The sequence below is a fragment of the Coregonus lavaretus genome, assembly GCF_964263955.1.
Source record: "Coregonus lavaretus genome assembly, chromosome: 31".
NCBI classification, from domain to species: Eukaryota; Metazoa; Chordata; class Actinopteri; order Salmoniformes; family Salmonidae; genus Coregonus; species Coregonus lavaretus.
The window spans coordinates 26,277,663-26,290,042 of NC_140018.1; the positions used below are offsets into that span (position 1 = coordinate 26,277,663).

The 12,380-nt window shown below is 43.6% G+C and overlaps 1 protein-coding gene across 2 annotated transcripts in view; it reads right to left on the reverse strand.

The window, feature by feature from the left end:
• The window catches only part of LOC311107063 (cyclin-dependent kinase 19-like), a 57,712-nt gene that overhangs the window by 25,310 nt on the left and 20,022 nt on the right, over positions 1–12,380 (reverse strand). For both annotated transcript variants that reach the window (XR_014610381.1, XM_084149524.1), the window contains exons 5-6: positions 5,922–5,979; positions 4,733–4,864 (exon numbers count right to left, since the gene is read on the reverse strand). Coding sequence is in view for 1 of the 2 variants with exons in the window: in XM_084149524.1 (XP_084005650.1) it covers positions 4,733–4,864; positions 5,922–5,979 (190 nt within the window). In the remaining variant the exon portion in view is untranslated. The remainder of the gene's footprint in view (positions 1–4,732; positions 4,865–5,921; positions 5,980–12,380) is intronic.

Sequence of the window (12,380 nt, forward strand, 5' to 3'; positions counted from 1 at the left end):
TGCATCAGCAGTTTTCCACTTGTTATGTAAGTCACTGACAGTCCCTCAATTAGCCCGTCAGCTAATATTTTTGGGATTGCAATGTAAAGTAGTCTAGCCAGCTATTTAAACCTTGTAGTAATCATCACCAAATTACCGAACGGGCACGCAGGCCATGTGCCCAGGGGCCGTGACCTCCAGGGGGCCCACATTGATTTTGTTAGTCACTCTCACACAGATCATATGAATATGGCACAAGTACATTTACATTTAGATTTTAGTTATTTAGTAGACGCTCTTATCCAGAGCAACTTACAGTTAGTGAGTGCATACATTTTTCATACTGGCCCCCCGTGGGAATCGAACCCACAACCCTGGCGTTGAAAGCGCCATGCTCTACCAACTGAGCTACAGGAGGCCGAAATGTCATGGCAAAATGTGTAGAATTGCAGGAAATTAGATTTAAAACTGCAAAAAACTTTCTCTCCACATCGTGGCAAAATATGTAGAATTGCAGGATATTACCTCTGAAACTGCAACATTTTCTCTCCACTCCATGGCAAAATGAGTAGAACTGCATGAAATTAGTTTTAAAACTACAAAATGTTCTCCGCCCCATGGAATTATTTGAGGAATTGCAGAAAATGTGCTTTGAAGTTCGACTTTGGGCACAAAAAACGCCCCAACTCCGCCCCTTCTCAATTTTTTAACAGAAATAGAGTGTGCCTTTGGTGGTTCGTCAATGTGTCATTCTGGTCATGCGCGCCGCGACCGACGTAGCTAGTTCGTTAGCTAAGCTAACAACTTTAGCTAGCCAGTAACTCCTCCAGTATGTGTTGACATAATTTCACAGAATTTGTTTTTGGACGAAAGCCGTAGAGATCGGTAAGAAAAAAAAATATCTTTTTGTTTTTAAGCATTAAAATTACCTGGTATGATGGTGCATTTACCAGTTATACAGTTATAAAGCCTTTATTTTAGCATTTTGCCCAAAGTCGACCTTTAACAATGCAACATTTTCTCTACACCCCATGGCAAAATGTGTAGAATGGCAGGAAATGTACTTTAACACTGCAAAAAGTATCCACTGCCAAGAGGGGCACTAAAATGTTTTGCCCATGAGGTGGGGGGACATGACCAAATCTCACTTAGGGTAAACAATCAAAGAGCAAAGTCCTACTGGTCTGTCTGTGCTGGTCGATTTTCAATTCATTTCCATCTAATCTCTGTGCTTTGGTTACAAAATGGGAAGCATGTGTTGGGTATGAATATAATTTAGGTTATACAATAACTTCTGGAATGTATGTTGATGTACACTCCCTTATTAATTTATTTGGACAGTGAAGCTAAAATGATTCATTTGGCTCTATACTCCAGCATTTTGGATTTGAGATCAAATGTTTTATATGAGGCGACAGTACAGAATGTCACCATTTATTTTAGGGTATTTTCATACATATCTGTTTTACTGTTTAGAAATGAAAGCACTTTATGTATCTGGTTACTCCATTTAAAGGTGTCATAAGTATTTGGACAAATTCACTTATAGTGTATTAAATTAAGTAAAAACACACAATGACTACATCAAGCTTGTGGGATGCATTTGCAGTTTGTTTTGGTTGTGTTTCAGATTATGTTGTGCCCAATAAAAATTAATGGTAAATAATGCATTGTGTCATTTTGGAGTCACTTTTATTGTAAATAAGAATATAATATGTTTCTAAACACTTCTACATTAATGTGGATGCTACCATGATTACAGATAAACATGAATGAATCGTGAATACTCGTGAGTGAGCAAGTTATGCTTACGTATCTTTGTCAAGCAAAACGTTTTGTGGAAGGTACTACGATGCGTCCAGTATGCAATAAGCTATCCTACACAATTGTGCACAGTAGCCTAGACTCATTGTCCAATCCGTCGCACAGAAACATATGAAAACATTAACTCATTACCTTGATGCTTTCTCGGTTAAATCTTCTAGACCCTGCTGCAAATCAAGCAGACAACAGCAGATAATCAAGTAAGTCTATTAGCCTATGCATAGCCTATTGAAGAACCACGCAAGTTAGAAGCATTCGATTTTGCAATCACATACAGTGAGGGAAAAAAGTATTTGATCCCCTGCTGATTTTGTACGTTTGCCCACTGACAAAGAAATTATCAGTCTATAATTTTAATGGTAGGTTTATTTGAACAGTGAGAGACAGAATAACAACAACAAAATCCAGAAAAATGCATGTAAAAATTTTTATAAATTGATTTGCATTTTAATGAGGGAAATAAGTATTTGACCCCCTCTCAATCAGAAAGATTTCTGGCTCCCAGGTGTCTTTTATACAGGTAACGAGCTGAGATCAGGAGCACACTCTTAAAGGGAGTGCTCCTAATCTCAGCTTGTTACCTGTATAAAAGACACCTGTCCACAGAAGCAATCAATCAATCAGATTCCAAACTCTCCACCATGGCCAAGACCAAAGAGCTCTCCAAGGATGTCAGGGACAAGATTGTAGACCTACACAAGGCTGGAATGGGCTACAAGACCATCGCCAAGCAGCTTGGTGAGAAGGTGACAACAGTTGGTGCGATTATTTGCAAATGGAAGAAACACAAAATAACTGTCAATCTCCCTCGGCCTGGGGCTACATGCAAGATCTCACCTCATGGAGTTGCAATGATCATGAGAACGGTGAGGAATCAACCGAGAACTACACGGGAGGATCTTGTCAATGATCTCAAGGCAGCTGGGACCATAGTCACCAAAAAAACAATTGGTAACACACTACGCCGTGAAGGACTGAAATCCTGCAGCGCCCGCAAGGTCCCCCTGCTCAAGAAAGCACATATACATGCCCGTCTGAAGTTTGCCAATGAACATCTGAATGATTCAGAGGAGAACTGGGTGAAAGTGTTGTGGTCAGATGAGACCAAAATGGAGCTCTTTGGCATCAACTCAACTCGCCATGTTTGGAGGAGGATGAATGCTGCCTATGACCCCAAGAACACCATCCCCACCGTCAAACATGGAGGTGGAAACATTATGCTTTGTGGGTGTTTTTCTGATAAGGGGACAGGACAACTTCATCGCATCAAAGGAACGATGGACGGGGCCATGTACCGTCAAATCTTGGGTGAGAACCTCCAGGGCATTGAAAATGGGTCGTGGATGGGTATTCCAGCATGACAATGACCCCAAACACACGGCCAAGGCAACAAAGGAGTGGCTCAAGAAGAAGCACATTAAGGTCATGGAGTGGCCTAGCCAGTCTCCAGACCTTAATCCCATAGAAAATATGTGGAGGGAGCTGAAGGTTCGAGTTGCCAAACGTCAGCCTCGAAACCTTAATGACTTGGAGAAGATCTGCAAAGAGGAGTGGAACAAAATCCCTCCTGAGATGTGTGCAAACCTGGTGGCCAATTACAAGAAACGTCTGACCTCTGTGATTGCCAACAAGGGTTCTAAGTCATGTTTTGCAGAGGGGTCAAATAATTATTTCCCTCATTAAAATGAAAATCAATTTATAACATTTTTTACATGCGTTTTTCTGGATTTTTTTGTTATTATTCTGTCTCTCACTGTTCAAATAAACCTACCATTAAAATTATAGACTGATCATGTCTTTGTCAGTGGGCAAACGTACAAAATCAGCAGGGGATCAAATACTTTTTTCCCTCACTGTACATCATTTTGGATTTGTGTGCCCAAGAAAACTGTTTTCACATGCAAAGCCTAAAATATCAATATGAACATTTGATAAAGCGGTGCTGCCGTTAATAGCGTACCATCTCATAGACTCGACAATACTTTTGTTCCGCTGATGGCCCAAAAGGGGTCGATGGGTTTCGTATTCAGATGACTAAGCTTTCAGAACATTCATACCTAGCCTACTGGTCAATCAGCTCACAGTCGTCTGGACACTTTCCTATGCGCAGTTCAGTCATATTTCCTTCTCCTTTTCATATCCCAAAAATGCTACTAGTAGCCTATTGATACAGACTTTACATAGGCTATTGGTGCCGATCACTATAGCCTAATACTCCTCCAATCGATGGAAAGACTGCCGACAATCAGCGGTGCTGAACCTCTAATAATTAGCCTATCCTAAAAAACTCCTCATGTGCGGAAATGAATGAATCTGCACAGCCCTTGCTAAAGTCAATTATGATGTTTGAGTAGCTAGGCCTATTTAAGGAAATATCATAGGCCTAGTTTTATTATATTGATAATTAGATTATATAGAGCAAATTGAAAGGAAATGAATTATTACAAGGTTGAAATACCATTTATTTGTGTATATGTGCACATTTTTTTATTGATTCATGAATGTATTAGTAGGCTTATGGATGACATTTTTCAAGTTATTTTCCCAACCCTGTTTTATTTGTTCTATACTGTCTAAAAGGAAGGCAACAAATGCAGCACATTTTTATTTATTTATTTTATACAATATTCTGCCCATTTCAAAAAATGTATATAAAATATTATGCCCATATGAACAAATGTATATACAATATTGCAGCCTTCGCTGTAAAATATAACACGTTGCAGCGGTGCTTTGATAAGTTACAGAGGCATAAATATCATACATATATCATATTTGGGGGCATGAACTTTGTGCATCTGTAACTTTCTCACGATTCATTACTCACGATTCATTAATGATTATCCATAATCATGGTAGCATCCACATTAATGTAGAAGTGTTCAGAAACAGATTCTATGTACCTCTCATGTTAAGGCAAATGACTCACCGATTGCTTTGGTGTAATGTCGGGCCCCTAGCAGCAGCTCAGGGGCCCTATACCAGAACGTCACCACGACGGGGTCAAGGTCCGCCAGGGGTTTGAGAGGAGAGTTGAAGAGTCTGGCAAAGCCCATGTCAGCTAAAACGTGAATAAGATAGAGTGGGGGAAACACAACATAGTATCAACGTGAATTAATGACAATGAAAAACAGGGCGGCCTCAACTCAAGGCTACTCTACTCTCCATGTCTTAAGCCAGGAGAGCCCTATCAGAAGAGACTTGATAGTGACTAGCAGCACAAGCATTCCAAGCAGCCTTTGACCTGGTATTTCAGTGAAGGAGGTAGTGTTTGGTTTCAGGGATGATCCCTGGCTCTGTTGAGCAAGCTATATTGTTGGCAATGTATAGCTTGTCAAAGCCACCACGCTTGAATTCCACAGCCTTTTCTCTCTCACAAGAGCAGGCTAATCAAATCAAATGTATATATATTTGGATTGAAGTCCAATCAAAATATACTATGTGGCTGGTGTTTATGTCAATGCTGTCAGTAAGTCATCTTATGGGCCAGGTCTGCACAGAACCTGGAGTCTATGTCAGGGTCTGTGATCTTATGGGAAGGTCTTATTTCTGTAGTCTTATGGGAAGGTCATTCTCTATTATGGGTAAGTCTTCTGTGTCTGTGCAAGACCCGAAGTGAAGTCTGGTGTGGTGTGATGGGTTTCACCAGGGGGGTCCTGTGACTCTAAAACAATAACTTAGCACGAACACTAGACTCTCAGGGTTAGGGTATAAATAGAGTCCAGCCGGACTGCAGACCTGTGACATCATCCCAAAATAGTGCCATGCTGGGGAGTGGGTTATGCAATAGTGTGATCAGTGTCATGTGGCCATTTTAAGCCCCTCTGCCTGCCCCTGTGTCTCTGTGTTCAGAAACCCTCTCAGAGTCTGGCTGAAGGTTAAACGATGTAGCCATTGTACGCTCAGTCAAGTCAACAAACTCATTTATCTATGGTCACATCATTCAGCTGTTTTGCTCACATTTAATTTACATTAAAATGTGAATACAAATAATATAAGTACACATACATTATCTCTGTCAACCTACTGACAGTTTTAAGCCTTTAATCACTGAATCAGCAGCCCGCTCCATCAATCATCTACAGTGTATTGACTTCAGTACATTTAGCCCATCTTACCGATTTTCACCCATCCTCGTTCTGGGCCCTCCCCCATTACCAGAATGTTGGCTGGTTTCTAGAGGAGAGAGAGACAAATAGTCAACTATCTTCTGTATGTGCTTCAGCCTTCAGGGAAGCCTCAGAGGCTCCAAGTCCAACTAAGAAAACACAACATAGAAATAAGGTTACATTCACTTTACAGGTGTGAAGGAAAATGTTTGTGCTTTTCTAATAACCAGTTCGACTGGGTTCATGCAAGTGACTGATTGATCGTGCCTGGGAGGAATCCTCACTATCAGTATAAGTAATTTGGCAGTACGCCCAGAACATTGCTTTGAGAACCGAAACGAGGTATCTCAGTTTCTAGGTCTCAGCTTGGAGAGAGGAAGCTTCGTGAGATATTGGTCGGTTACATGAATGAACCAAACGTTAATGGATGAATTAATTATGAGGCAACCCCAATAAAACATTTTGGGGGGGCACATGGCATGGACGACGGGGCTGCTGGAGGCAGCTACAGGGCGCATCTGCGATTTAGGAGAGGAGGCCACCAGGTTTGGGGGGCTGAAAGGGTGGTTGGCGGAGCCTAGAGGTAGAGCAGAGCCAACTCCCCGTACTCAGGCTAGGCAGCGTGAGACTGGGCAGGTTCAGAGTTATGCGGAGCTACGTACTGTGCTGCGAGTGTTCCGGCACAGTCCGGTACGTCCTGTGCTAGCACCACGCACGTGTCGTGCTAAGGTGTGCATGCAGCCAGGACGGAGTGTGCCGGCTCAACGCTCGTGGCCTCCAGTACCCCTCCTCGGGCCCGGATATCCTGCGCCAGTGCCACGTGCTGTAGTGTCAGTACGAGTGCACAGCCCTGTACGTCCTGTGCTGGTGCCTCACACAGAGTGTGTGGAAATAGGCATTCAGCCAGGACGGGTTGTGTCAGCTCTCCGTTCCAGACCTCCAGTCCGTCTCCACAGTCCAGCCCGGCCTGTTCCTGTCCCTCGCACCAAGCCTGTGGTGCGCGTCGCCAGCCCGGTCCGGCCCGTTCCTGCTCCCCGCACCAAACCAGTGGTGCGCGTCGCCAGCCCGGTCCGGCCCGTTCCTGCTCCCCGCACCAAGACAGTGGTGCGCGTCGTCAGCCCGGTCCGGCCCGTTCCTGCTCCCCGCACCAAGCCAGTGGTGCGCGTCGCCAGCCCGGTCCGGCCCGTTCCTGCTCCCCGCACCAAGCCAGTGGTGCGCGTCGTCAGCCCGGTCCGGCCCGTTCCTGCTCTCCGCACCAAGCCAGTGGTGCGCGTCGTCAGTCCGGCACGGTCCGTGCCTGTTCCACCGGTGCCTGGTCCGGCACCGGTCAGCTGCTCCACACCGGAGCCAAAGCAATCCGCTCCACCGATGTCCAGTCCAGCTCCGGCCAGCGGGGCCAGACCAGACCAGGGGCGCTACGGGGGGGTAGAGAGAGAGTGGTGGTCACGCCCGGAGCCGGATCCGCCTCCGAGGCGGAATGCCCACCCGGCCCCTACCCTCTTGTGTTTGGTTGGCGCGGTCGCAGTCCGCGCCTTTGGGGGGGGGGGGTACTAGAGTCTGGGGACTCTTATATGTTGAGCCAGGGTGTGGATTTTCTATGTGTTATTTTCTATGTTTTGTTCTAGTTCGTGTATTTCTATGTTGGCCAGGGTCGTTCCCAATCAGAGGCAGCTGATTCTCGTTGTCTCTGATTGGGGGCAATACTTAGGCAGCTTGTTTGGCACTGTTTATTGTGGGATCTTGTTCCGTAAGGTTTGTTTTGGTGTATAACCTAGGACTTCACGTATCGTTTGGTTTGTTGTTTTGTTTGTGTGTGTTAAGTACGTTAATTAATAAAGATGTACGCTTATCACGCTGCGCCTTGGTCCGCTTCATCCTGTAACGATCGTGACACGGGACTACCCCGGGGGAGCTCCCGACTGACGTGTACTATGGTGCATTGAGTTTGTTGGAACCTCTCCAGCTTGCTGAAAATAAAGAATGATTCATTTATTATTGACATCAGGCGTCCCTGGTGGTAATTTCCATGACACAGGTTTATAAAATAATAGACTAAAATGTCATGCATGTCCAATGACTTTTAGAAGGGAGGTTTGGGCAATACCAGTGTAACATACAAATAACAGAGGCAGAGCATGCCAAATGGAAAGTAAGTTACGCTACTGACCTCCACACTGCCAAAGACAAAAAAAGAGGTCAAACTATTACGGTGAAAGATTGCTCCATCAATGATTCTACTGATCGTTGATATCAAGGTCTACCATGGTGTTGAAGCATGCCTGTGCCTTTGGGACATTGCTTCCAACAACACAATAATGTTCTCTGTCTGAGTCTGTGTTTTGGGGCTTTGGGGAGGCATGATATTATGGTGCCCTGTATATAGCTCTGTGGTTTACTTGCATGACACCAGAACCACCTAGCCAATTTAATCCCGGACACATTGAGAAGCATGAAAAAATATGAATCTAGGCCAGACAGTTTGTGTACCAACAATTCAAATTGCAGAGTATATATTTACATTATATGTACACCTACACTACCGGTCAAAAGTTTTAGAACACCTACTCATTCAAGGGTTTTTCTTTATTTTTACATTGTAGAATAATAGTGAAGACATCAAAACTATGAAATAACACATATGGAATCATGTAGTAACCAAAAAAGTGTTAAATAAATCAAAATATATTTGAGATTTGAGATTCTTCAAATAGCCACCCTTTGCCTTGATGACAGCTTTGCACACTCTTGGCATTCTCTCAACCAGCTTCACCTGGAATGCTGATTAGGGCCTCATTTATTTAAATTGACTGATTTCCTTATTTATTTATTTATTTTGTCATTTAGCAGACGCTCTTATCCAGAGCGACTTACAGGAGCAATTAGGGTTAAGTGCCTTGCTTAAGGGAACATCGACAGATTTTTCACCTAGTCGGCTCGGGGATTAGAACCAGCAACCTTTCGGTTACTGGCACAACGCTCTTACGCACTAAGCGAACTGCCGCTCCCTTATATGAACTGTAACTCAGTAAAATCATTGAAATTGTTGCATGTTGCGTTTATATTTTTGTTCAGTATACATTAGCCATACTGCACATTCATGTCATCTGAGTGTAAAAGGTACACAGCACATCCAAAACTCATCGTCAATTGAGTGTGTCATTCTGTTCCAATGACTATGCTCACACAGTAGGCTACCTGCCCATTGTTTATTTAATCATGTATCCATCAATCGTCTGTCAGTCCCCTGAGTCTGTGTGTGAATCTTAAACTCATAGGATTCAGTCTCCTCAATAAACAGGGGCTGTTGCTATAGGAACCCCACTAATAATGAGCTCTATTATTCAAACACACAACAAAACACCGCCATCGGCAAACACAATGACGACTCCCTCGAGGAGGGTCTCTTTTCACTCCCAAATGACTGGCACTGGCTCCTCTTTCAAATTCTAAATAACTGGGCTAATAATTTACATTCAGGCCAAAGACATTCCTTTTCACTGACCCTACGTTTAAAGAGATCATATTTCCATACAGGTGAACAATAATTATCAAAAAGCTCACATAAAAACAGAGATTGGATGAATGGGCAATGAAAAAGTAAACTGATTACTGAATTGAGGTTGTAATATTGCTGTCTGATATTGTTTTTCTACAAAAGTTTGGATTTTATAGACTCTAACATGTGCTTAGCTTCCCAGAAATGTAAGGAGGTTTCGTGAGAATGGGACCGGAAAACAAATATCCCTAAGCCCACCGTGGGACTGAAAATTCAATCCCTAAGGAGGTGCCTGTCTTTCACAAAAAACATACCCCCCCTGTTGAGTCAAAAATAGCCCTGTTTTTGGCAAGCAAGTCTATCTTTACATGTACTGGGAACCATACAGCAGTGCTATTATTAATTCAGTGTCTTTGACCTTGCTTTCGCTGTAGTAGTATTTTTTCTTCTTCTTCCTACATGTCTTATGATTAAGTAACGACCCGTTTTTTCTCGGCACACAAGCATTAACCATTCTACTATCAGAACCACATTCCTTACTGCACCATGAGTTATAGCAGCGCAGGCCTGCCACAGCCCACTCCACACAGGATATAGACCTAGGGAGGGAACACACAGTACATATTCAGACAAAGGACAGTTGGTGTGGATGCTGTTTTTCCTAGACATTTCCTAGTGGCACATGTAGCACGTGACTACGGGGAGCCAGGGATTACTCCAGCTATGAACAATATTCCATTACATCAGCGGGCACGTCCTTTATTAGTCATGAAAACGAGCCATCATAGGCAGGTGAGAGAGAGAGAGCGAGAGAGAGCAGCCTAGCACATATATTTGCTGCAGCTGAAACCTGACTTTACTCTCAGTGTAACGTGGATACAGGATGTACATATTGACTTTCTTTAAGGCATTTTCAACCTCAAACATTTGTTTCTGGCAGAGATAGGAATTATTGCAGTATTCAGGTAAAGATTTGGCTTGGAGTACAGCTGCAGTCAGCATGGTGGGGGAGGGATCCAACTGCTCTGGCTGGTGTGGGTTACATAACTTAGGCAGGAGCAGGGGGCGGGGCTGCTTGGCTTGCTGGAGAGGAGGGGTAGGGTAGACTGGTTTCTCTGCAGCGCAGCACAAGGTTGAGTGTTGCATAACAGGCAAAGTGAGTGGTGGAGGGAGCAATGAAAGACATGCAGTTACTCGTATCTACCCCTGTGGCTGTTGATAAAAGACTGAGTCGCTTGAATAACTATTCCCCCAGGAGATTAGGAATGCTGCCCGCGGTACTCCCTCCTCTAGCCTAACTCTAACACACCTCCCCCAAAATTACTGGGGAGTAAAAATGGATAGAAAACCGCCCCATATCCAGGCGGGGTGGAATGTGGCATTTTTCAATGAACAGCAAAATCCGAGGTATACGTCTAGAAAGTGGTAGAGAAGGGGACTTGACTCTTTCGTATTCAGGACAATTTCACAATGAAAAGGCCAACAAACTTATTGTGCAAAACAGATACTCACATATGCCAATTCCCAACACCAGCAGCTTGAGAGTGGAATTTGCATAGGCCTTTATCCACAATAGCAGGAAGTGCTAGCTTTGAGAAAGCACATTAAACTGCAATACATCAACCTTTATCTGGAATCAGATACAGAGAAAGTGACAACTGAGAAATTCATCTTGTGGCTAAGAAAATAGTTAAGGGCCGGAAGAGTTGATGTTCAGGTTAAGGAGAGTTTGACCTCCAATGAAATGAGCAAAACAGCACTAGCTACTGTGGGAGTGTGTTTTAATTCCAGCAGTAGCTATAGCTAGATGCTGACCATGTACAGTACACTCATAGAAAAAAGGGTTCCAAAAGGGTTATTCGGCTGTCCCCATAGGAGCACCCTTTTTGGTTCCAGGTAAAACCCTTTTGGGTTCCATGTAGAACCCAAAAAGGGTTTTTCAAATGGTTCTCCTATGGGGACAGCCGAGGAACCCTTTTAGGTTCAAGATAGCACCTTTTTTTTTTTTCCAAAGAGTGTAGTACTGACAAAAGCCCTGGCCTCTGCTTAGATAAAGGCTTGCTTGTGCAACAGGCAGGCAGCTAGGGCAGGACTAACCCTAAGCCTATTAGTGTTCGAGGTCAGACACATGAAATCAAACACACAAGAGCATTTCCGTTTTGTCCATTCTGTTGTATCCTGGATGATTCATTAACCACATATATTGACCAGGCATTAAATACCTGCTTATGCTATGGAATCTCTAAGCAGAACTATAGCAATCCGCTATTACCATGTCATAAACTGCTTAGCAATACCCATCATCAACAGCGTGGTCCACTATCTTCTGAATGTTATCAATCAGATTTCAACTCCAAAAGAACCCCACCAATAACAGTAAGCCTACAGGCCATTAATAACAGTATGACTACAATACATACATGCTCTGTAAACTGCATCTCTGCATTTCTCCACTCAGACTGATGTGGTAGGCCCAGTGACTGAGGCAGAGGCCCTGATTGATAGATCCCACTGTATTTAGCACCACGCTGCCATCTGGGAGAGCTGAGAGAGATTACATAAGAAGGGAAGGCCTGATGGAGGCCTTATAAGATTCCTGTAGCTATGGGATTTGCAGATTCACTCTCTGATTTGCTCTGCCTCTCCAGTGACGGAATGAATCGGAAGTCACGTCAATTGACTGACTCAATTAGTGTGCAGGGAGTGAACATCAAACAGCTAGCATCAATGAGTTAGAATAGATAAGATGATCTACTACCCGTTCATCCATCCACGTACATGATGCGTTTTCTTATCAGGAACATATCTTTGCAACAGTCCACTACTACTCATTGCAATTATCCTGTGTTCACTGCTATCAATATAATGACACAGCCGGTGCCGCTAATAGCAACTCACACTGGCTGGCATTACACAAACTATTGGCTTTCCATAAGCAAGTTGGCGTGTGTTATGCTTTTGTTTTATGGTGT